The sequence below is a fragment of the Macrosteles quadrilineatus genome, unplaced genomic scaffold (genome assembly GCF_028750875.1).
Source record: "Macrosteles quadrilineatus isolate MER2022 unplaced genomic scaffold, UCM_ALF_1.0 Scaffold_6__1_contigs__length_79288215, whole genome shotgun sequence".
Lineage (NCBI taxonomy): Eukaryota > Metazoa > Arthropoda > Insecta > Hemiptera > Cicadellidae > Macrosteles > Macrosteles quadrilineatus.
In genome coordinates this window covers 53,991,007-54,016,339 of record NW_026542599.1, presented here as the reverse complement: position 1 = coordinate 54,016,339, position 25,333 = coordinate 53,991,007, and the positions used below count along the sequence as shown (strand labels likewise).

Here is a 25,333-nt window from a genome sequence, read left to right as displayed (position 1 = left end):
GGAATGACCCTATTTAACCTGTTCAGAAAATTAAATTGGGAAACTGGAGATTTAGCTAGTTTGTAGGTTTGCTGCAGTAGAGGTATTTTGTGTATGAATAGAGTATATGTTGATTAATTTATTCTTTATGGTAACGTTTTCATTTTCGATAAAGAACTCACAAAATAATTAACAATACAAATTTATAAAGCGACAAGATTTTTGCCGTTAGAGAGTCGATGGGATCAATTAATAACCGGGTATAATTTTAATCTTTCTTACAGTTTGCGAAACAAATCCACTTCAACCTAACTAAGTAATTGACTCATGAGTTCACACACAACACCAATCTCTAGAACAAACCATCATAAACCTTGAGCATAAACCATCACAAGTTACGTTCAAATAGCAGTGTTTTCGTACAAATAATTTTATAAACAATTCCTCGTTAGAACTTTAATTATCTCGCAACCAGTTATAGTTGCGTCAATCCCATGATGCATTGTAATGATTGTTGAAGGTTATCTAGGATTTGCTCAAGTAAACTTTTGTACTAACCCGAGATAACCTTGTGTCCTTCGCCTCTTATTGGTTGACAATGCACTGTTTACTGTTTGTGATACAAATTAAAGCTCCAATATAAAATGGGGTTTATGTTTGCATTTTCCGAAAAGCAAAATATCGTTTCTAACACCATTTTTCGATCACAGTGCGTTAGCATGCGTGATACCATGTAATACAGCATGCGTAAATCTAGGTTGAAATAATAAATGTATCAAATGTTCTGTGTAGGCCTATCACTCGACTGAATACTTGTCCAAATATTAAACACACTTTGAGAATGAACTACGAAACCGGATGAACCAGCAGTACGAGTATCAGTAATCATTGACTGTACCTATGCATAGCTTGGATTGTATAGTGCTCGCCTAGTAATTTAAAAGGTTGCTAGCTCTATCCCGAGAAAATCAGTAAACTTTATACCCAATTCAAAATTGCCGCACCAAAACATGCTTCAGATTCTATAAGACGCGAAGTAGACAAAAATATTTACATTATGATATAAAAAATAAATATACATTCTACACATTTTAAATTAAAATTTCTCACTTTTATACTTTACCCTAATTCTACGCGATAAAATTGTAAATTATTTTCTCCAAACAATTTGAGTAGTCTTTTCAAGAAAACATTTATTGACATTTTACGTGTACTGATGAAGTTTGGTTAAGTTTGGATGGGCTAGGTTAGGTTATGTTATGTTAGGTTGTTATGCGCCCCTTATTAGCATAGGGACAATTTTAATAGAAGTAGCCATTTTCTCGAAAATGCCCCCAATATTTTTTTACTTTCAACGTTGCTTAAATTTTCTATATCAAAATCAAGATAGACTTTTAACATGGTTTACACAACTCAAACTGTTTTCCAATATTCTGTATAATAGATAAATTTTGACTTATCATTCCCTCCATCACCTGATGCCTGATGAAGATGAGGCTAAACATTCAAGGACGAAGTTAGTGGAAGCCAAGGTACGACAAACAGTGACAAAGCAACAATAGTGGAAAGCGAACAACCTAAAGTGGGAAATCAGTCTCGATATCTATCACATTTAAATACTTTGTATTTCATTCAGTTTATTTGTTCAATATTCATTGCTGGTGTCGGTGGGTTTATTTATATATTGCTTCGTGTACATGCAACCTATTTTATTTTATTTTGATTTCTTTTTGCAAAATTCAGAATTATTTTTCCTGTCACTTAAAATGTCAAGATGTTTTAAAGTGAACCCCCACAGCCATTCAGAGGTGGGAAGAACGTAGAACATGGCAATAACAATAACACAATTTGGACATCGCCGAAAGACTCAATCAACCTTTGTTTAAAACTAAGAAATGCACATTTATGGAAAAAGTTAATACTATATTGTATTATTCATCTTTACATATACTACCTGCATATCATTATTAGGTACTGACATCTAATCTGAAAACCTAATTGCAAACGTTTCTGGATATGAAATGAATTATTTACTTTTAATGTATTCCTCTACCCAGTATCCATCTGTAATCTTTGAGCTTGCGAAAAAGTCATTGGTATGATTCACAAGAAATTTCTAATAACACTAAAATCGAACTGACAGCAATGCAACAATGTATATCAGCTGACTGGTGAAGAAGGAAAGGAAGCAGGGCTGCCAACTTTTGAGATGGTTTCGTCACTTATCAGTGTCTTTCGATAGGCCAAATACACATCAATGCAATCCCCCACTCTCTACCAATTGCAATTACTTGTAATTTGGAGGATGTTTATAAAAAAACCCCTGTAATTTTCCCATTTTACAAGCGTTGTATCCCTGAAAAGGGGGAAATCTGCTTCTACATTGAACGAATATGTTCAAGCTTAAATAATTCGCGTAAAAAATCAGTGGACTATTGTTTTGATATTCTAAAATAGGTAAGGTTTTGACTCGGTACATAAATGACTTCCAAAGGAATTTGATTGGATCCTTAAGTACAAAATTGAATCGTTTGCTCCTATGACCCTTCAACTCGGATCATAAAGTTCGTAATCATACTATTATTGTACAATCGAATCACTGCTTATTTTCTCAAACACAGAGACTACTTTTCACCAAAAACTCTTCAAACGTCAAAACATTTTGTCTTATTTTTATTTTAACGTTCTCAATAATTTATAAATCTTGGAAGTTAATCTTAAAAGTATTAAACACCACCTAATGTCAATTTAATAGCAGTTTGGATGCCAGAAGAAAACTTTCCGTACTATAGAAATATCTGAAGCATTGACTATAGTCAATGATGTGAAGCCTATCTTAATGCGTGTTTCAGGACTCAATTAAACTTTAATGGCAAGGTTGAGGTATAGTATTTTAACTATATATCGTTTGGTTAATTGGGTAAGGTTAACCTAACCTAACTAACCAACCGATATATCGAATTAAACAATCGAATAATCAATATTTAATATCAATATTTACGGTACTCCATTTTTTTTCTGATAGATTCCTCCCTTATACCTCACTTATTTTATTGATGAAATAGTGGTAAAGTTATTTTGATATTAATTTGGATAACGTTGATATCATTAAACTAACCAGAACTTATTTTTGAACATTAACATTCTACACACACGAAAATCCTCTTCTGCTATCTTGTATGACGAAAAAACAAAAAGGGATTAACTTGTATAACATCCAATGACTTTTATTTCAACGATGTTTTGCAACACTTTGCGCTTGGAACTGACGGTACTGTTAATTTCCATAATTAACCAACGTTTCCCACATAGGTATACTTTTATTAATTATTAACATTGTACCATTCCGCACAATTAATCCAAGCATCATTTATAACATAAGTTAGAATAGCATTTGCATCGTTAGTACTGTAGAATTAACTATATAACTGCGTATTATTTCTCTGCTTCGTCTTTCGGCTCAACCGTTTTATCTTTTTGAAGATCGATGTACAAACATCCAAGAAATACATCGCTTGGCTCGTTTCAAACAGAAGGATTCGCTCATTAAATACACAATTACCCAAACGGTCCCAATTACGGCGTACTTCCGCCAGTCTTCTCTTGTAGGATTGTTGTCCAACAAATAATACATTTTGGTTAGTAAGTGAAAGGATACAAAAAAAGATAAAGATAAGGGTAAAGAAAAAGGATATACATGTATGGATACTTTAGCCCTTAGAGATAACAAAATATAACATCTGAGTGCAATTACTTTTATTAATTTGTGTTGGATAAAACTATAAGACGTAATAGAAGATTCCTCTTTTGCAAGCTGATCCCAAGGCGCTAAGCCGATGAAGTCCAGTTTCGCTCGTGCTTCGTGCTAATGGAAGATACAGGAGGAAGTTCAATCATTGACTAGTTAATTGTTTCATAAGAGTATGAAACTGTGTGTCAAAACTGAGCACAATATACGGATTTTCTGTCATGATTCATTTCAAACTCAAATAATTTTACACCTTATCTCAGGGGAAAAGCGATTAAGCATCTCTAGAAACCATGCTTAGAATCTGTAGCAAAAAAGTACATAAAATGCTTAACTGTGACAATATCATAGCTTTATTTGTAATTTACTTTACTAATTTTAAATTTATTAATACCCCCGCCGCAGCAAACCTGCCGACTAAGCGAATTTCCATTTATCTGAATTGATTTTCAGTTAAATATATTTTAATAACATTAGGTTTAACGAGTACCTAGGTTTGCTGCTACAAGGAAACTAATAAAGATTGTTTTTGAGTAAAATATTGATAGCTTAGTACAAAATAAATAAATTTGCCAAGTTTGATCAAAATATATTCATAAACAAGCAAACTACAACATTTGACAATATTCTCCATAAGAATAACATGGGAATTTTAATTTTAAATTTTTTTTAATTTTCTCCGTTACTAATAATCGAACAAAAATACTTTTATATGCTAAATTATTTGTTTTTTTTAGTTTTTTAAAAAGGTCTATGAAAAAATTGGGAAATTTTGTGTTTTGAGGGTCAAAAGTGAGAAAAACCAATTTTTACCCCATAAAACCCCCCGTAAAGCCCTGTTCCCATGGTCCGATCATGCTGGTTCGCGAACTCATTCAAGTTTATCTCGCTTTACACCTTTAAACCAAATTTCATCAAAATCGGACGAAAATTACTCAAGTTATCGCGTTCACGGACGTATATATATATATATATATATATATATATATATATATATATATATATATATATATATATACATATATAAAAATTTGAATGAATAGTGTTTTTGGCCTCTGGTAACATCAAAATGAAAAAGTAAATCGGTCCCTGGTCTAGGTCTTACCGTGCCACCTACGGTAATAGCTACTTCCCTATAGGGAAATTCGCTAAAACGAAACAAGACGATATATAACTACTGCTGGAGTACAGTTCGCAATTAATTTTTGATACAAATAATTCCTCATTGGTATAAACACTTTTTTACAAAGCCAATAAGGTTCCAGCCATGTGTTGTCCAAAATAACAGCTAAATATAGGGGGAAATAAATGTTTCATAAAACTACAAAATTATAAAATTACCAGAAACTGGGATTTTATTTGAAAGTGGGATATTCAGTTTTCCCGATATTCATCAGTTGGTAGCACTGAGAGGTGACGTATCACCTGAGTAGACGCGGGATTCGCGGGAAGACTACGCGGCACTTTGACTTTACCCTGTGGTAGAAGTTGACGTTTCTTGTGGGTCGGGGATCGCCTGGGCGGTGCTGCAAATTTGGATTAAATCTACTAATAATTTCGGTAAGTAGCATTCTATTTTATTAGTGTTACGTGTTGTTTAAGAAAATCGTAATATAAATAAAAGGTTTCTGGGAGTAAGGTTTTTTATCGAACACTAAACAAACAAATTGTTAGAAGCACAGCTGATTCGTATACTGATTTTCCAAAATATTGACATGCCAAAAGTGAAATCTGCTTGCGCGAAGCCCTTAACATATTTTTAGCTAATTTAAGGGATACACTAACTTATAGTGAGCCCTTTAAAATAATGTAAATACGTAAAAATTAGCTAAAAACTCATGAAATTCAACGCGTCAAATGACCCCTAGCATAACAAATAATTATGCATAGGTCGGGCTAATTTTTGCCAGTAAAATCTGTTTTTAAATAATTTTTATTCGGCTGCGAATAAATATTCAAAAGCATTGTGACATAGATCTTATTATTACCTCATTATGTAACATTGAATGTCATTTAATCTATGTTTATCCTACTGGTAAAACAGTTTTTATGTAGTAAAAAGTGCATACTTTTCACATATTTTTGATAAATGCATTACATTTTTAAAATGGTTTAGCCACTTTTCGTAATTTGTTTTTTTATGGTGCTGGACATTATTTTATTAGTTGAGATAGTTTTTATTAATCGCAAAATTTTAGCAGAGTATTAATTAATTAATTAATGCACTAAAAATGTTTCTTACCACAAGAAGTGAAAATTACGTAAGCTATTCACTATTTACACGGTTTTTAGTTACTGTATTATTTAGTACAAAATACAAATTAATTTAAGATCAAGTTTAGACACGTTGTAAGCAACGTACTATATGTAAAATATTGCTTTACATGAGGCTTGATAATACTTGATATTTACCCACATACGAGGAAGAGAAACAAGACATTTATTTACGAGTCGACGCATAATAAATGTCTGTCCAATATGCGGGTTCTCGCAAGGACTATTATTGTATACAGTAGTACATTAGTAAACCCCATCGATAAGCTGATGTTGCCTCCTATATTAACTTTGTGATTGTAAAGAAACTACACTAATACATTTTGAAAACTCCGTCAAAATAATATAAAACCCCGTTTAAGTGTTAAAAAGAAAAATTGTATTCCCTACTATTTCGAGTTGAATATTGAAATAATAAATTTTCACAATTTGTATTTATAAGTGCTATTGTCACAATAGTATTTTCATCATACTTTCCGGAAAATCCCGTTTTCAATACTCTATATCGTCCGAGAAATCATCGTTTTCGGGTAACTTCAAATATGGAACAGAAAAAGCATTGCTAAATTTTTCGGTCCGTTAACCTCAAAATTTGTTTATGACTCATTATAAATATTATGAAAATGCTGCTAACCATAGGATACAAGCTATCTTTGTAAACAACTGAGATGTAAACATTGATGACGCCTTAGTAAAACCTCAAATTATGTGGTGTAAATTTGTAACGATTGGAAGGTTATTTCCACAGAATGATGGAAATAGTTGTTCATCACACTGGTACTTTTTGGTACTTATCGCATTTCCACATAAAACACGATTGCGTACCAAAGATTTATGGCTAGTATACATCAACATATTTTTTAAATTTTGTTCAAACGTTATAGGTACATTTGTGTATTGAAATATTTAAATCAGCTGTTTGAACTGTTTCATTGTTGTCATTGAACAAAATATTTACTAGATTGGCTGTTTTCATCAAACCATAAATTTCATACAGGACTATGTCAATATTAGGCCTTACCAACGATAATCAGTTTAACATTTACTAGAATCGCAATCTATCAAAGACAGGAAGTGATCTGACGGAAAATTGTCCTGGAGTGACCTAATTGGCAGACAAATATTTTGGAGGGCTTGGACCGATTTGTTGACAACACCTGATCCGAATGCCGCCGGCGATTGGTCATTCTGAATCGAACAATACCTTGAACTGTTAGAGTTTAATGGGGTAATTATTACCATATGTAGCAGAATGCGGACTTAAACTACTGCCGTGTTTCTAAAACTCTGCTCTACGATCTGAATACCTAATAAATAATAATGCACATACCGGGGAATCTCTATATCTTATACAGTATCTTATAAATAAGAATATCTTATAAATAGGAATAGGAATATAAATAGGAATATCTTATAAATAACCTTGTAAGGAAATTAAAAATCGGATGATTAAATGAGTATGAGGCAACCAACAGCAAAACTCGTTGGAAATAACATGGGTGTATTTAATATAACCGTTGGAAATGGAAAACGCATAGTATATTTCCGATAACAGTAGAATTTGAAAATACGTGGATTTGTTACAGATAAATTGTATGTTGAATGTATTTAAGCCATTTTTCTCTAAAAAAAATTAGTAAAGTAGTAGCAAAGTTTCGTCTAAGATACAATTTCAATATTTACAACGGGTGTACAGTGGCTACATGAAATATCTTTCACAGTATTTTGCCTAATGTATCACTATCAACTATTAATAAATTTTGATTGTAGTCTTCGATTTGGGACGATAAAACGTCAAAACCTAATTATTCAATTAATCTTTATAATATTTACTAAACAATTATTTCCCACAGTTTAAAAGCGCTTTTAAGGATCGTCATAGTTATACATGTTTTTTTATGTATTTTCATGTATTTTCTTTTACTTTCACTATAGGGGTTGTTTCATAAGGTATTGTATCTTTTATATTTCACGATCACATTACATTTCAAACTATCTCGACAAAGAATTTAAGAAATGAAAATTGTCTCACCTAGTCTAAAAACCTAGCATTGTCTTAAACATTATTTCCCAATGTTTCACATATTTGATCGAAACTCAGCAAGTGTATTTGCTTGCACAGTACAATGACCTGCTCAAAGACAATATAATTGTCCAGTTGTCACAGAACAGCAACTTGGTGTCGAATAGCCTTAGCTTGCTACTTCAGCAAAGCTTTAAAACAGCTGACTAATTGTTGTTGACCAAAGTTTGTCGATCATTGTCGTCATGGTATCCGCATTCAAGTTTTCAATAATCAGCTGTGTGACACGGTGAAAACGTACAATAAGTACTTGGAAGACGAGATTTTGTTTAAAAAATACGTATTGTTGGAATATTTACGGTTTTTTAAAACGCAATGTCTTTTTAGACAAGCCATGTTTTACTTCTAATCTACATTATTAATACGCTACATGAAACTTTGTGAACAATAAGGCTTTTATGTTTTAATATTTAACCCTACATACCAAAATGTTCGTTTAGGTATGAAGATTTTCAAACTGGCCTTATTTTTTTAGTCCCTTTTGGCCTCTTTCCTAGTGGCTTTTAAAGTCCCCGTGAAATCCTTATGAAGAACCCAATTAAAACCCCTTACCCAATTAAGGTAATAAGACCGAATTAGTTTTCATTTAGGCCCTCGAGTAAAACAGCTGACCCTACTTTGTAACGTTTATTGAACATTCTCGATGTGGATTGTGGAAGTCATATTGTGACTATAAAATTGATAATTTGAGCGACAGGTGAAAAATAATCAACCTCTAATTGCCAATTACCTAACGCATGTGTTTCTTCTATGACATTTAGTTGCAACTTACTGTTTTGCTGGACGTGATTTCAACTTCACAACGGGAATTATTTATTCAATAATATAATAATAATAATCAACAATTTCAACCAAACAAGCTTTCCTTACACACAGGTATGCACTCATAACACCATATTGTTATGATGCCATCGACTCTGGGTTTTCCATCGTACGATCATGACAAATATCGTTATCACATGAGGGGCTTTCAGCTGTTATCAAGAGTTACAACAATGGTCTGATAAGGTCTATTATCTTATCAAATCCCGGATCTGTGACAAGTGACAAGTACAACGACCTTCATACAGATTCCCTAATCGGTGAGGTGCTTAGCTTGGATTTTCCTCGGTTCGTCTTATCTTAAATTTGCCAATTTATTATAATTTGTATTTAAATTGCAGGGTGTTTTGATAGAACATCGTGCTCGCTCACAACACTATGCTACAAATGTTCAAAGTGGCAAAACAACATGAAACAAATGGTTAAATACGAAACGTCCTTTGTATAAAACCACCAGGAATACAGTGTGTCTGGAAAGTGATCAGCCAAACTTCGGTCAAAATAAAGTGAAAATCAAGAAAGAAATATTCCCCAAAATTGCTTCGTCAACTAGATGTCCACCAGTTTATAAAAATGATGTTATCTTTAAATTGTTCAAAAGGTCATTCTTGATTTTCGTTTTATTTTTACCAATAGAACCATTTTCCAGAGTTGGTTGTTTACTTACGTGAAATACTATACTATGTACTCAAAACTGTTTTAGCCTGGTTCACCCTTAAGAAATCTAACAAATGGAATTATTTTAGAACTGTAAAAATACTCTAAAACCGGAATTTAATTGCATGCGTGCAAAGAATGTAATACTAGTAAAAGTCCCACAATTAAAAAATCTTAAAAAGACTTTAAACAAGTAGAGTGTTCCACCATGTTACTGTCTTTATCTGCATAACTATTTGTTTTGTTTTTAAATCAATTTACAAGTAGGCCTACTTGATTTTCTACTGTACATTCGGTTTCGGTGTCTTCGGAGTGATATGCAGTAGCCTATGTTTGAGTATTTCTAGAAACACTTGATTTCATAATTCGTTACCTGTTTGTGACAGTGTAACCTCACAAAATTAAGCTAATATTATTTACGTTTATTAACCAATTCTATGATTATTTCACATGAATTTAAGTTAACAGACAACCAGATGCAGTTTCAGTGAGATTATTCAGAATTATTCATGATTAATAGGCAAGACAATTGGTTACGTGTAATTAACCTCTTTCACAAACTGCGCTGCTCTTTAATTGGGTACATATGTGCTCTAACGCTAGATTAATACCACTGTATATTGTACAGAATAATATGAGTACCTATTTTAAGTTTTAAACAAATTTTTCATGATGATGGTTCCTGAACTATGATGCTTCCGAACCTGAAGGACGAGGGTTCCGAACCTGAAGGATGGGGTTCCGAACCTGAAGGATGAGGGTCCCAAACCTGAAGGATGAGGGTTCTGAACTAAAAGATGAGGGTTCCGAACCTGAGAGATGATAGTTCTGAACCTGAACGATGAAGGTTTCGAACTGGAGGATGTGGATTCCAAACCTGAAGCACAGACAATATAATACTTTAATGTTTCTGTTGTCTGTGCCTGAAGGATGAGGTTTCCGGACCGGAACGATGAGGATTCCGAATCTGAAGGATGAAGGTTACTAACCTGAAGGATGATGGTTCCGAACCTGAGGGATTGTGGTTCCAAATCTGAAGGACCTGGGGTTCCGAACCTGAAGGATGAGGGTTCTGAACCTGAAGGATGATGGTTCCGAACCTGAAGGATGAGGGTTCTGAACCTGAAGGATGATGGTTCCAAACCTGAAGGATGAGGGGTCCGAACCTTTGTATCTCATTGGCGATATTTGAACTCGTACCTTTATGTTCTTATTGTGTTACTGAAATTGCGTACTTTAAAGACAAATTTTATCGTAGTTTAAATATTATGGTTTCCACAGGTAAAGTTCGCACTATTTCCACAAAGGCGTTTTCAAAATTAAAATGTATGAATATGCAAAAACTGACAAATTACAAATACTAAATCGTGTCTTTTTAGCGAATTTCCCTGTAGGGAAGAAGCTATTACCATAGGTGGCACGGTAAGACTTAAGAATCTTGAATGAGTTCGCGAAACAGCATATATATTGCAGTATTTTTTTCGGTTATTAGTTACGGAGAGATTTCAAAAAAATATATATCTGAAATCCCCATGTTATTCTTATGGATAAATATTATTATTAAACTCTTGTAGTTTGCTTGTTTAAGAATATATTTTGAACAAACATGGCAATTTTTTTAGCTATTCATATTTTGATTAAAAAAAAAAACACGTTATAATAAAAAAAAGTCCGTTCACAAAATTTATGTGGTTTAAGGAGAAGGTTTCGATAGTAGGATTCTAGGGTTTTTAGCTTTATCTAATACTGTACAATAAAACCTCATTGAATCGACTCACGGTAACTCGAGAGTTAACAGCTGACAGTACGTCTAGCTGTCTAGCCTATGTATTCTGTTATATCTTACTATTAATTGTGTCCGACTTTTCAAGTTAATTGTTGAATATTGGACATATCTTTGAAGATTTAACTATTTACAATTTAACTATGTAAAGATTGTTTTGGTCATTACGTGTCTGGTTATGTCATATAGTTTTTTTTTTATTTTACGGTGGATTTGAAATGTACGCTAAGTAACCTTTTATCATCGTTCTTTGTCTCAACAATCAAAAAACATCAATATCCTCAAGTGTTTCCAGACGTAAACATACTTTTAGTCTTCAAAAGGTTGATGAGTTTATAAGGGAGCGTTTAGTCTACAATACAACGTATTGGTAAACGGATTATGCTTATTTAAAAGTAAGTAAAGGTGTTTTTATACCTGTATAAGATTACTAAAACTATACGAGATTAAATATCATAAATTAAAGAACTAAATGGTCAAGGATAGTGTATCTTTGTTTGAAAATCAGCCAACACTTAGGTAAAAAAGCCGTCACTTTATAATGGCCAACAATACAACTTGCAAAGTCAATTCCAACGTTCAAAGTTCGTAGACCATTAGTCAGGTCAAGGTCAGCGTTATCATTGTATAAACTTCTTCAAGGTCATTGATAAGGGAATGGAAACTGCACGGACCGCGTGCGATGAAGACCATAATTTGTGGTTGAAGCTCATTTTGTGGGAATATTTGTAGTTTGCTAGAGTTCATCTTGGACTTTTTCCAGGTTTTCCTCCAGGGCGGTTTGGCTTGTCGTAGCTCCGCTTGATAAAAAGAGAGTTTTGATGTTTTTTGCTTACAATTTTTACAATAATATAAATTTCAGAAAACATGCAGTAGTTGTTCACTGTTAAAAAATATACAGATTTTTATTTTCACTTGTAGGTCTTTTTAAATAAAAAAAAATAAATCCCAAAATTGCAAACAATTACTTGATATTGGGGATTTACTGTGTGGGGATTTATGGCCATCCAGGCCATATAGGATTGTTAACTATTCGATAATGCCTGACCCGATGGTTGGAACCTCAAACAAAATCATAGGCCTTCTAGTTGAGAAGAAAACTCTATAAATTATTGAGAACTCCGTTTACTAAAATCCATACAAAATCATAACCCGTATACTAAACAACAACTACGCGTAATTATTCTTAATCATGTAACGAGCAAAATAGTTAGTGGGCAATTCGAATTTTTGAGCAAAGTCTTAAGTTTTACTTGATAAAAAATGCAAAGTTGAAAATCGCAAACAAATTGAAAAGTGGACGATTTTATTCAGACTAACGAAGTGTGTCTAAGTATTGTGTGAATCAGACGATAATTAATGCATGACCTTCATTAGGCGCCCCTCAAGGTCGAAGTAAAGACGAATATTTAAATCCCTAGGGTCAATGGAGTTTGATAACTCTCCCTTTATCATTTGAAGATTCTTCGTATTAAATCCTGCGAAAACATCGTGCCCATAATGCCATGTCGGTATTAAGGTTTATCTACCAACAGTTTTCATTTTTGTTTTTTAAATAATTTTTTTCTAAACCAAAACAAATGTAAATACACATTTAAACCCTCGTATACCCATCAGGTTAAAAAACTTAAAGTTGCCGGTATAGTGGATTCTTATTAAAAAAAAATAAAAATAAACATAGGCCTCTACCAAAAGTAATTTTAAGGAAGTTTCCTTTTCAGATGTGGTAAACCCCCAATCAACAGTTGTTATGATTTCCTCTTCCCGAATTAGATTAAGAGTTCTTGTTGTTAGTCATTTTCTACGTCATCAATTAGATAAAACACTTGCAAGTAAGGGTGATAAATAAAACCGGACCAAATATAAATCCGTAGTTAACCATCCATTTATCCATTGTTAATGACTTAACAATTTGGGAATTTATGATTTAGTAATTCTTTAGGTAAAGTCGTTTTAGTTTTGATTTGTTTCGACTCTTAAAATTCAAATAGTTTGTGTAAGAAGATTATTAGACTCATTATTCACTACAAATTGGTATTAGGAGTTTTTGTGTTTTATTTTACTTTTTTGTAGAGTTTGCTTTGTAAATAAAAAAAATAAAAAAAGGTTTGTAAAAATACGAGCCGTTATATCCGTGCTTCGCAACGGATGGGTCCCTTAGATCTGCTGTATGATAAAGTTACCACCTTTCTTTAACCAAACGTAACCCTCTTCTTAAATAACCTACACATTTCCACAATGTAAATAAATCACCATCAAAAAGCCTTTCAAGTAAATAGACAAACAGCTGTTAATTAAATAGTGTAAACTTCAAAAGCATGTAAGATGTAGATGTAGCCCTTTGGAAATCGTTCTGTGGGGCGTATTATAGGCCATTTGGTGTCCTTGTTAACATCGACACCGTACTGTGTTTGACGACTACGCTAGCGCTACTAACATGTATCATCCTAACTAAGGCGCGCAATAGTTCGTCTAGTGACCACTAGGTGTCACTGAGCCTAAATTTAGAGAGGTGTATTTATATTAACAAATAACCTCAAATTATCGGATACAAGAAATAAATTCAGCTTAAACTAAAACAAACTACCATTTATAGATGACAAGTTAATGGAAATTTTTTCGATTTAAAGCCGGGGTTGTTTACTATGAGTCATCTGTATCCGTTGATACTCGCAGTGATTTTTGAGAAGCTACTTGACTACACCGCTTATAAGCAATTTACTTGTAAGATAAAAATTCACCAAGATAAAAGATAATAATATTATTTAAAAAGCCGAGAGTCGTGTCTCTTACCTGAGACCGATGATTGGCTTAAAATCAAATAACTTACTAGAGAAAAAGGCTCTCGCTGACGGTGATGAGACTGAGGTTCACCCTGCCTAAAACCGTATAGTGTCCGCTTATGTACAATACTCATAACGTTCAAATATATATACTTCCTCTTTTATATAGATTATTGTGATAATCCATGACATACACATTACTGAACTGTCTACACTTATAATATTCAGTGTTGCCACACAGCTGTCACGAATATTAAAACATAACTTTTAATATTTTTTAATAGATACTAGCTGTTAGTTGTACCCGTGCTTCGCAACGGAGAGGACACTGAATCAAAAAATTTGATTTTGAATTGCGTTATATAAAATAGTTACACATTCCCCTTTTTTGGGTTTATTGGGTTATTGGGGGTCCCCTTTATAATTGGTTTCAGGAACACAACACAACTGAAACTCTTTGTTTGAATAATACATTTCTTTAAGGCTAGGCTAACTTATTAAGGTAGGCTAACTACCTAGTACAAATTATTCGAAACGAGTTTGCGAACCAGCATGATCGGACCATGGGGACGTGGGTTTATGGGGGGTTTTATGGAGTAAAAATGGGTTGCTCGCCTACGGCTCGTGAGTAAGAATTTCTCTCGAGTGAGGCGATTGCACTTTGCTCTCGAGTTGCATTTTTTGCACCCGGACCCCCCTCTTAGCTGGGGGTATTCCATACCCCCCAGACCCCCCGGCATGGTTTGTCCCGCTTTGAACTCCAAAATATATGACCAGGTTAGGCATATCCCTTTAGGAATACGTTCATAGCAATACTTCTCGCAAATCTAACTCTGAGCTTCATTTTGATGTGCCGTATACCTATTATACCTATTTGGTTAATAGGCAATAGGCTTATGTGATGACCACAAATTTGACTATAATAGATTGTGTAAATATCATTCCTTATTGTAGGAAAAGCGGAATGCACTTAAATATTTAAATAATCACATCACTCTGAATCAGCATGCAGACACAGCAAACACCTATTTAGGCCTATATTTATTTTATAACAGTTCGTATAAAGCAATGTATAGTTTCGGTGAGAAAAAATGATGACTGCCCTTCATAAAAAACATAGCTATTATCTCATTAGTTTTACTAACGATGTAAACACAAATTGCAATTTCCTGTGGGAAATGATGGTTGGATTAATTAAGTACAGTGTTAACATTTAATTACACTGATTACAGTTTGCTAATCCTTGGTTATATAAGTAAATTAACAGTCTCAGGATGAATTGTTGCAAAACATCGTTTACATAAGTAATTTATTGAAGGTTATTATAAATTGGACATAAGGAGTTTACATCCTTACGATCAATTGAGTTGATTTTAAAGTATGTTTGTGTCAGGCTTACAGACAGTGTTTTGTTGTTTACACACCTTAATATCTTCCCCGTAGCAGCAAGCCTAAGTGCTCACTAAAATAATGTTATTTAAGTTGGAAATAAATTTGAAATTTTTTAGGGAATATTTGATTAGAAATCAAGCCTGGTAAATGGAAATTCGCTCAGTCTGCAGGTTTGCTGCTGCGGCGGTATTTTGATTCTGATTTTGAATGGTGTTTTTTTTTTCATAAAACCCCATAAAATAACAGAAAAATCTCATTTTCTTGAAAAAGGCCAGAACGATTATGATAACAATTTAGTATGTTGCCCTATTCTGAACAAAATGGTAGAACTCCCATTCCCGTAATCATTTCGGTTCAAACTTTATTGTAACTCATGTTATTTTCCCAACAAAAAACCATAAAATGAAAGAAAATCTCATTTTTGAAAACACTTGGTTATGATTAAAATTTTTCTATTATTGTCTTCATAAATTCTAAACAAAATAGTGTAAACCCCATTTCTGTAAAAATTAAATGCAACGTTTATGATTTTACCTCTTAAATACCATAGTTACTCTCATCGCTTACCCATTATAAAGGTTGTTGGCAGGCTAATGGGAGAAAGTATGTGTCAGATTGCTGATACCGTTTATTTACTTATGGATCACCTAAAGATAACTTAGAGGTGTGCTCGTATCTGAAGGTTTACTTTCTTGTTTACTATTTTTGTTTCTTGTTACCAACTTACCAACTGAAAAGCTATTTTAAGAAAATCTTAGAGAAAATGCATAATAAGGACAGTATCCCCGCCACAGCAAACCTGCTAACTAAGCGAATTTTCAATAGCCTGAATTTATTTTCAATTACATTTATTTAAATAACCTTAGGTTTAGCGAGTACCTGGGTTAGTTGCACTGGGAGGCTAATTAAGTGTGTTTTTAGTAATATATTAATAGCTTTTCAATAAACATGCCAATCTACCTCTGAAACTCTCTGTGTTATAAGAGTTTAGAATTCAGGGCAACGTAGGCAAGTTCTTTGGTTTTAACTTTTGTTTTGATAGTTTGACATTATTCAAGAAAATTTTTAGCTTACATTTTTTTTAACTATCATGAGTGCTAAAACTATGATAAACGCTGAAGAATTTTTCAGTTAAAAAGTTTTGTCAAAGCTCAAAATTCTTAAAAAACTAATATAAATATTTTTTACTTAGAGTCATATAATGGAATTTTAAAATAGATAATGATTTACATACTAAGAAAATGAGCAATATAAAGAAACGTTTAGTCAAAACCAGCACCCTCTGGGCTTACTGGACCATAGGTTATTGAGCTTACATAATAAACAGGGATCCGGTTCGATCCTGGAAAGTCAGTAACATTTTGATGGTTAAAAACTGGACCCAGTTATCCTTGATCTTTGGACTTGTAATGGTTCTGGTTGAAGACCCTGCTGATCTTAGTGGCATAAATGCAAGGATTTCACTCCATTTCGCACTCATATTTAAATATTAGTGTCCTTGTCAGGTAAAAGATAAAATATAAAGATAGATATAAAAAGAATCCTCAAATAATTTTGTTGTTGCTTTGGTGCTTTATTTGAAACTATTTTATTTCAATGTTTACAGACTTCTTATAGTGGGAAGTTACAGCATCCAAGGTTTAACAAATTCAAACATTATTAGACTTTTACTGCAGAAATAAAACTTCAGGGTGATCCTGGACCCTTGACACTTGTGAAACTTCCGACACCAATATGATGAATATGATTGACGTTCATGTCACTTATATTCAGTTTTTGTACGCATTTCCGCTATGTTTAGATAGTGGATAAGAAAAATGTCTGATCTAGCTTCGTTAATCAAATGCGTTCGAACAATCAATAGTTGTTTAATATTTCGATATGTTTGTGTAGTTTATTGGTTTAGCTGAACAAAGGCATCTATTGTTATCCCATTTAGATATTGTGTGAAGACTCGTGCTATTGTGTAATATGAAGTTTAGTTTGACGTTGATCTAAAATAATTTGTCTTTATTTTTTATTTACTCATGTGTTTTAGAGGTTAACTGTAAGAAAGTACCATGAGGTCCTAAGTTTGCCTCAATAAAAAAGGATTTTCTTTTTTATTTCATGTAAATATTGTAGTATAATGTGTGCAGGCCTACAGGTATGACACTCCTAAATAGCTATGCTAAATTTTAGCTACGTTGGTAAATTATTTTAGTCGGGATAACCGGACAGACAGACAAATCATATTTTCAATCATTTCAGCCTCTGGATTGCTTATATAGGCTAATCAAATAGATAATGTAAACTCTTACCTTAGCAATCCTTATTATGGTTGTCCGATATTAATTTCGAACCCGTAGGTCCATCTTCAGTCGGAAGTTTAGGTAGACCAAATGCTTATTATAAGATCCACCCGATGGGCTTCGTAGTAATATTGACATTTAACACGAACACGATACACATTACAATTGACATAAATAATATACGGAGTTTAGGGATAAAAACCATGGTTTTATAAAACAGTGGGATAACCTCACTTCAGTCAGGGAACACGCTGCTGGCAGCGTAAAATATTTAATCATATTTTATAAATTATAAATTTCGCCTACCGTACTAGGTAGCTTACAGGTTGATGATTATTTAAGTGGATATAGAAACAAATTTCAATATTTTTTAGATCATTCGATTATTTATTATTGTTATTAATCCACATTAAGCAGATTATAGAATCAAAAATTTAGTAAAATTGAAAAAAAGTCGTATTCAAAAACTAACTCTGTCGAGACACCATGAGACGTTTTTTAGTATTAATTCGGGTAAATAACACAATGTTTCATTACATCCTGGGTATTCAAAACCATTTCATATCCATATATTTCAAAATAGTACCATAAAACTGAGCAAGAATTCTTAAACTAACTACTTAGTCTACAGTATTTTGCAACTGCCTTCCGATCAGAAAAACTCTCCACAAGGCTAGTTTTTTGTAAACTATACAGAAACGAGGTGGTTTTCCACTTCTTACATCGTTAGACTAACCAGCAAATAATTATAGTGATTTCCAACACGCACATAAACTATTAACATAGTAAATCATTCTCCATTATTGATTCATCATCCTTGAATTAGCTGAAGCAATTCTAAGGTATCTTTATACCAGTGAACTACATGTGTGAACTATACTGTATTGAGTTGTATTCTGTTTATTTGTAGGTTACTTTACTGTCTACTTGTCTGGCTACGAGCATATGTATTTATGAATCGAATAATGAGCAATATCTTGTCATAACGGAACAGTAAAACAAAATTCGCAAAATCCACCTTTAAAAGAGAAAAATACAGCCAATATCATTGCACTCCAATCTTTCCACTATTCTCATCCGATGGTATAGGTTTCTTAAACCATTTTCCTGTAAACCTAACCTAAATGTGACAGACTACACAGTATAATTGCTACCGGTTATCCTCGGCTGTGCGTTGCAGGTACGTTGCCTCCTCCACCTCCAATGCCTAGTTCTAGGTCAGCAGGTCCGCCGGGGCCGACGGGACGTACAGAGTAGCAAGTGGTAGGAAGTCGTGGTCGAACCCGCAAGGCCTTTCACTTTTACGCCATTTGTTTGATCAGCTGAGTGACTTACAACAAACAATCGCGCCCTGTCCGTCTGTTTACTTGTAGGCTGCAAAATATCGCTGATGAAAATACTGTTAAGTAGTTCTAGTAGATGGAATGAAGTGATTATGTAGGACAGAAGTTTAAGATGCTGCATAAATGTATTAGTTACCTGTAGATTTATCTTTTGTAACGAAATAAATATCTGTGGAATTTGCTTTGGGATTAGAGGTTCCGAAATAAGAAGACGGAAGATTTCGCTATGAGACAAAATACTTTGAAACTATAGTAATGTGTTAAAACCATATAGGATTGAAGACGGTAACATGTAACCAATATGTTTATTTAATCTTATGGGGAGCGAGCTGGTCTATTGAATACTTCGGAGCCCGAAGTTACGGGTTCAAACCCTGCCGATAACCAATGAATTTCACCTATTTGATAATGCTGCGACCTTCTAGGACTAGCCTGAAGTAATGTTTAAAACGTTTCCTGGCACCTAGCGTCCTAGAATGTGAAAGTGGACTTAAAAAATATTGATTTACAATGCAAGAGATGTTAATTATGGTGGTATGAAAAATAGTGTAAGTAGCACGAGCACAAACAGTCATTGCCGCTCTCGGAATGTTGGCCACCCTCAGCTTCGTGCGGCTATCTATCTAGGTTCTCGAGCGGTAAATAGCTGTTTTTTAAATTGAAGTACGTTCAATTTACCTTATACGTCGTTTTTTTGTATGGATTTCCCCATCACACCTTATTTCTTTTCACTGATAAATTGGAATAATTCTTCATACAACATACGGGAAAAAATAAATAAAAAAGTACCTAACAAAACAATGTTTTTTTTATAAAACATGAATGTAAGTGAAGGAAACTAATATAATTATGCCATTTAGTCGTATTTCATCCTATTGGATTGCACATTTTTACGCTCCTATTTGCTTGTTTTTGTTTAACATACCAGCATAACTCAAGAGGCCAAATAATCAATATATTATTCACACTGTGTTGTAATATAATTGATATACTGGCTAGTAGCCTACAGGTAGAAGAATAGAGGAAGAAAATGCAAATTAGGTAGAAAAATATGAAGTATTTACATCGAAAAACATTTTCTAATAGCGTAATTTACTGATAAAAAAAAAGTACAACTTAAAAATTCGTTCAACATAATCTTGAGTTTTGCTAAAAGCTGTTCACACATTTAAATATCCGCATCATACAATTAGCACGTAATAGGAACAAGAATTAATCGCGATTTAAACATGTAGCCTCTAGTTCGAGTCGGTACGTACACCCGGTAGTGATAGGAAACATGTTTAAATCATTTTCTTTTTCCTGTTACGTATTAATTGCATTACAAACCCAGCAGTGCAATGTTTGAGGAAAAAGTGGTTTGCTCTGAAGGCTACAATATCGTAAATAAACGGTATCAGCAATCTGACACATAATTTCTCCCATATGCTTGTCAACAACCTTTATTATGGGTAAGCGGTGAGAGTAAATATGATATTTTATAGTTAAAAATCACAAAAGCTGCAATAACTTTTGAGCCATAATTGTTACAGGAATGGGGTGTTCTACTATTTTTTTTTATTAAAAGTTATAATAACTTTTCAACCGTAATTTTTACGGAAATGGGATTTGTACAATTTTGTTCAGAATTTAAAGGACATACTAAATTTTTAAGAAAATCGTTCGGGTCACTTTCGAGAAAATCCGGGTTTTCCGATAATTTAAGGGGTTTTATGGGAAAATCCCTATTAAAAATCAAAATATCTAAAAATGAAAAACTTTCAAATCTTTAAGGACTATAACTTACTAAGTTAAATCAAAACCGGATTTTTCCCTAAATTCCTATTTTTCGTTATTTTATGGGAAAATAACATAATTTACAATAACTTTTGAACCGTAATTTTTACAGAACTGGGAGTCATACCATTTTGTTCAGAACTTAAAGGGCTACAACATACTAAATTTTTATCAAAATCGTTTAGGCCATTTTTTAGAAAATCTGTTTTTCCGTTATTTTATGGGTTTTTATGGGGAAATTAACATTAACAATCAAAATTTCAAAAAAATGGAAAAAATGCCTGGAGATACCATGGATTGGTACCTACATACCAAATGTAATCAAAATCGGACTACAGGTGGTGTCTGTAGCTCTGTACACATCCAGACACACGCACGCACACATACATCACTTCGTAAACCGCTTTTTTGGATTCAGGGGGACCCAAAATGGATATATCAACTCAAAACTCAAACTCGAAAATTTTGACGAAAACAATACTTTCTCCATATACTATGTATAGGAGGAGAAAGTAAAAGCGTATTCCAATCAAAAAGGAATCTAAATGGTCTTGCACTGCTGAAATTCTATGGTTTAATCTATGTAAATATAAAGGTTAGAATCAAGTACGTGCAATGCCCCGACAGCTGTCTTGTTCTCACGTAATTTACGCTAAAATCACGATAATCCCGTATTAATTTATCGAACGTCTCAATGAGTTTTCAGCCGGCGCGGCGTGGATTATGAACTCGAAGGCAAAAGTAACCTGACTCGTCCCAAGTTCAGGGTACCGCTAGTTACCCAATTCCCAAGTTCCCTTTCCTACAGGCATCGTCCCTCTCTCGCGAGTATTTGAAATTTTACTCACCACAGACACTATTTTCTATTATAACATAGCTTTCGTGGACATCCGTCATAGTATGTGTGCAAAACTAGACACTAAGATTACAGAGTGTACAAACAAGACGAAAAAACTATAAATACAAATAACTGTATCATAATTATGTAAATACAGTATTTGCAAAACAATTTATATCTCGCTTGACATATTATTTTTTTACTTCTAATTTAAACATACCTCTTGAAAATACTGTATTTAATTCTTAAAGGACTGCTTCCTGTCATCTGTTGTCGTCCTCTATATAATTTTAAGATAGTTAAATGTACTTGGATTACTATAACAACCAAACAAAACGCTCATGTAAACTACATCATGGCCTCTGATCTGTCAACTGAATAAAGGATACATGTAAAATGTACTCTTAAATTAGAGAAAATGTACATTAGTATAAATTAACTCGCTCAAAGGCAACCTGACATTTAAAACAACATTTTACATTTCAAACACAACCTGATTCTTACATTTTACAATATGAAGAGAAGTTTAGTTGCAGTATTCAAATTTCATTACAGTAGTTACAGTATCGAAAATCGATGATACAACTACACTAAAAATTGTACAACTATTCCATACACGGGATGTATACGGGAAGATGAAATGACAAATGGCACAACTATTCCATACACGGGATGTATACGGGAAGATGAAATGACAAATGGCACAACTATTCCATACACGGGATGTATACGGGAAGATGAAATGACAAATGGTACAACTATTCCATACACGGGATGTATACGGGAAGATGAAATGACAAATGGTACAACTATTCCATACACGGGATGTATACGGGAACCTATTCATTATTTAAGACATCTACTAGTGCAATTACTATTTTATAATTAATTATGAATGCCTTATTCTTACAGGACCATGGCAGCAGTACAGGAGGCTGCTCTCACTAACGGGTTTGAAGGCATCAAACTAAACGGACACAACAGTGAAGAAGAAACAACTACCAAAGAAATTCAACCAAAGGTTCGTTGTAATTATGCCTATTTATGATTAGAGACACTGGTCAAAATTGGTAGCCTGAAAACATCTCTATAGGGAGTTTTTACGCAAACAAATAATTACAATAATTGCCGTGAGACACTAACTATTCAACCTGTGTATACTATATCAGCTGATTGACAATGATAAATAGAATACCGTACAGGGATACCAAAATCCGAAAATGTGAACTAGTTATGTTGTTTTTGTTTAACATTGCATTTGGGTAACATAAAAAAACTGTATTATATTATTGCCTTGTATTTTAATATAACTAAGTTTTCTGGGGTATTTAAAATATGTCTTTAAAATATTTGTGTATCTTATTTATTTTACTGTTTGTTTAGTCAGTAAGAACTCAGTCTTTTATAGCATTTCGCTTTAAGATGGTTCCGCCCACCAGCTGGTTACCCCATAAACGTGGTCCTAAAAAATAACCTCCTGACACTATTAAAGTGTTCATCTAGTTGAAATAAACTGTAAAATATTCACAGATCCAAACCATGCACTGTCTGGACTGAAGCTTCGTAATTGTTTCTTTAAGTATTTACAAAATAATTTTGAAAGTCCGTAAATTAGTCTTTTTAACATGCGATTTTGACTTCTAAATAATAGTTAAAAATGATTTTTGCTCCACTCACTGCAAGCCCCTGAAAGCCCTGATATGTTAGAACGCAACAAACACACAATAATTGGAAACAAATTAGTTTTAGAGTGTTGAGAGCTTGTACCGTAGAGGCATGTTTAGAAACATTAGCATGTTTAGCCACCATCTTTAATTGACCGGGTAGAACCCTCTTAACCAATTTATAGTAGTTTTTCCTTGGTTTTGTAACTTTTATAAATGCATGTCTTTTAATGTTAAATCCAAACTTGAATTATAAATTGCATGAGTGAAAAAGTGCTTGGTTTAACAACGTATAAATGCATTGTGTTTGTCAATATCTAGCTTAAAAAACTTAATTGCACAATAAAAAAAGTTAAGACTATTTGTAAGACATTTACTGTTTAGATAACCATGCTATTGTGCATTGTTATTCAAACAATGTGTACCTTCAAAAGTTGATTGAAAACTTGTATTGTGTGTTAGAATGTGAATAAATCAAAAGTTCAATAAAAATGTTCATATCTCAGAAATACACATTTCGTCTCCTTAACTAACTTCATAAATTAAAGAAATGGTTGGGGTTTAATCATGTCTTTTCCATCAGGAAAACTACTATTATACTGTATATTAATCCTATTTTAAATTTTACTGTCTCTACAGGGAAATTTGAAAAAAGTTAAAACCTTTGAAGAAAGCCCTGTTCAAGCGACAGTACCACAGACCAAAACACCTCCAAAGTAAGTAAACAGTATAAATTATTTACGTTAGCTTTTATATCTCTAATATTCACAAAAAAGACTACAAAACAATTTTGATAATTAAATCCCTTCCATAACGAAATTTAATGTTTGCCCTCTGTGAATTACTCTATTCTAATTCTTATCCAAATGTCTTAAAACTTTAAGGAAATTTTTCCATATAAGTTTGACAATCCCCTGAGTTTAGAGTTCCAACCTGGGCATTAAACAAAAATTAATTGTTCTGCTTGCCAGAAAGAAGAAAAATTTATAATGTTTACATTACGTTTTGCATTTCTCAAAATGCTGCCAATAAATAAAATATGTTGTCAATCTAACTACCGGTACAGTACATTTAATTTATTCATTTTCTAGAGGTTCCATTAAAAATATTTTATATTTTTTTAACCTGCTGATACCGTACTTAACAATTTTCCAAAATTAGCTTCAGAGGACTATTATTTCTGTGTTCAAAGCAGATATAATGTAAATAGTAGATTTCACAACTTGTTTAGGGTTTAATGAAACTTAATACAATCAACTTAGTGTTACATATAAACTTTCCTTCTGTGAAATATTTATTGTTAGTTGTATCATAGATCCTTTTATCTATGGTTGTATGCTGTTTAAATTTTTTAACTGAAAATTTGCAACATAAAACAAGTGAGTTATAATGAACAGTTGACCAATTATGTAGTAACTTAATCATTACAAAGTGCATAGATTGCTTAGATGATTACAGAGAAAAGATAAGAGATACAGTATTACACCACACAACATTCATGACTCCACAACAGGAATTCAGCATTTTGTCACCAAACTTTGTGTCAAAATACATAACATTATAAAACCTCTTTTGCAAATATTTATTTTTTATTTCAGATTTCAATTTTTACTTTCTCCCCCTATACGGTATGGAGAAATATTTTTTTTTTATTTTAACTAAAATGTTTTCGAATAAAAAATACGAAATTTGAGAGTCGGGATTTTTCATTCCATATATTTTATAATTAACAAGTATCCATCCTTGTACAAACTATATACGTATCATATTTTTCAGGTTTGCTGAAAATGAAGTAAAAATCTATGAAGATGGTAAGTTAAATCTAAAACTACTTTTAGCAGTTATTTTTCTAAATTGATTTATAATAGGCTAATAATATATTGCTTACTGTGCCTTGTCA

The 25,333-nt window shown here is 32.9% G+C and overlaps 1 protein-coding gene across 1 annotated transcript in view; it reads left to right on the top strand.

The window, feature by feature from the left end:
• Positions 1-5,173: 5,173 nt before the first annotated feature.
• The window catches only part of LOC128997092 (very long-chain-fatty-acid--CoA ligase bubblegum), a 34,646-nt gene continuing 14,486 nt past the window's right edge, over positions 5,174-25,333 (top strand). Inside the window, exons 1-4 of the mRNA XM_054422670.1 lie at positions 5,174-5,287; positions 22,682-22,790; positions 24,073-24,149; positions 25,210-25,244. Coding sequence (XP_054278645.1) covers positions 22,686-22,790; positions 24,073-24,149; positions 25,210-25,244 — 217 coding nt within the window. The 5' untranslated portion in view covers positions 5,174-5,287; positions 22,682-22,685. The remainder of the gene's footprint in view (positions 5,288-22,681; positions 22,791-24,072; positions 24,150-25,209; positions 25,245-25,333) is intronic.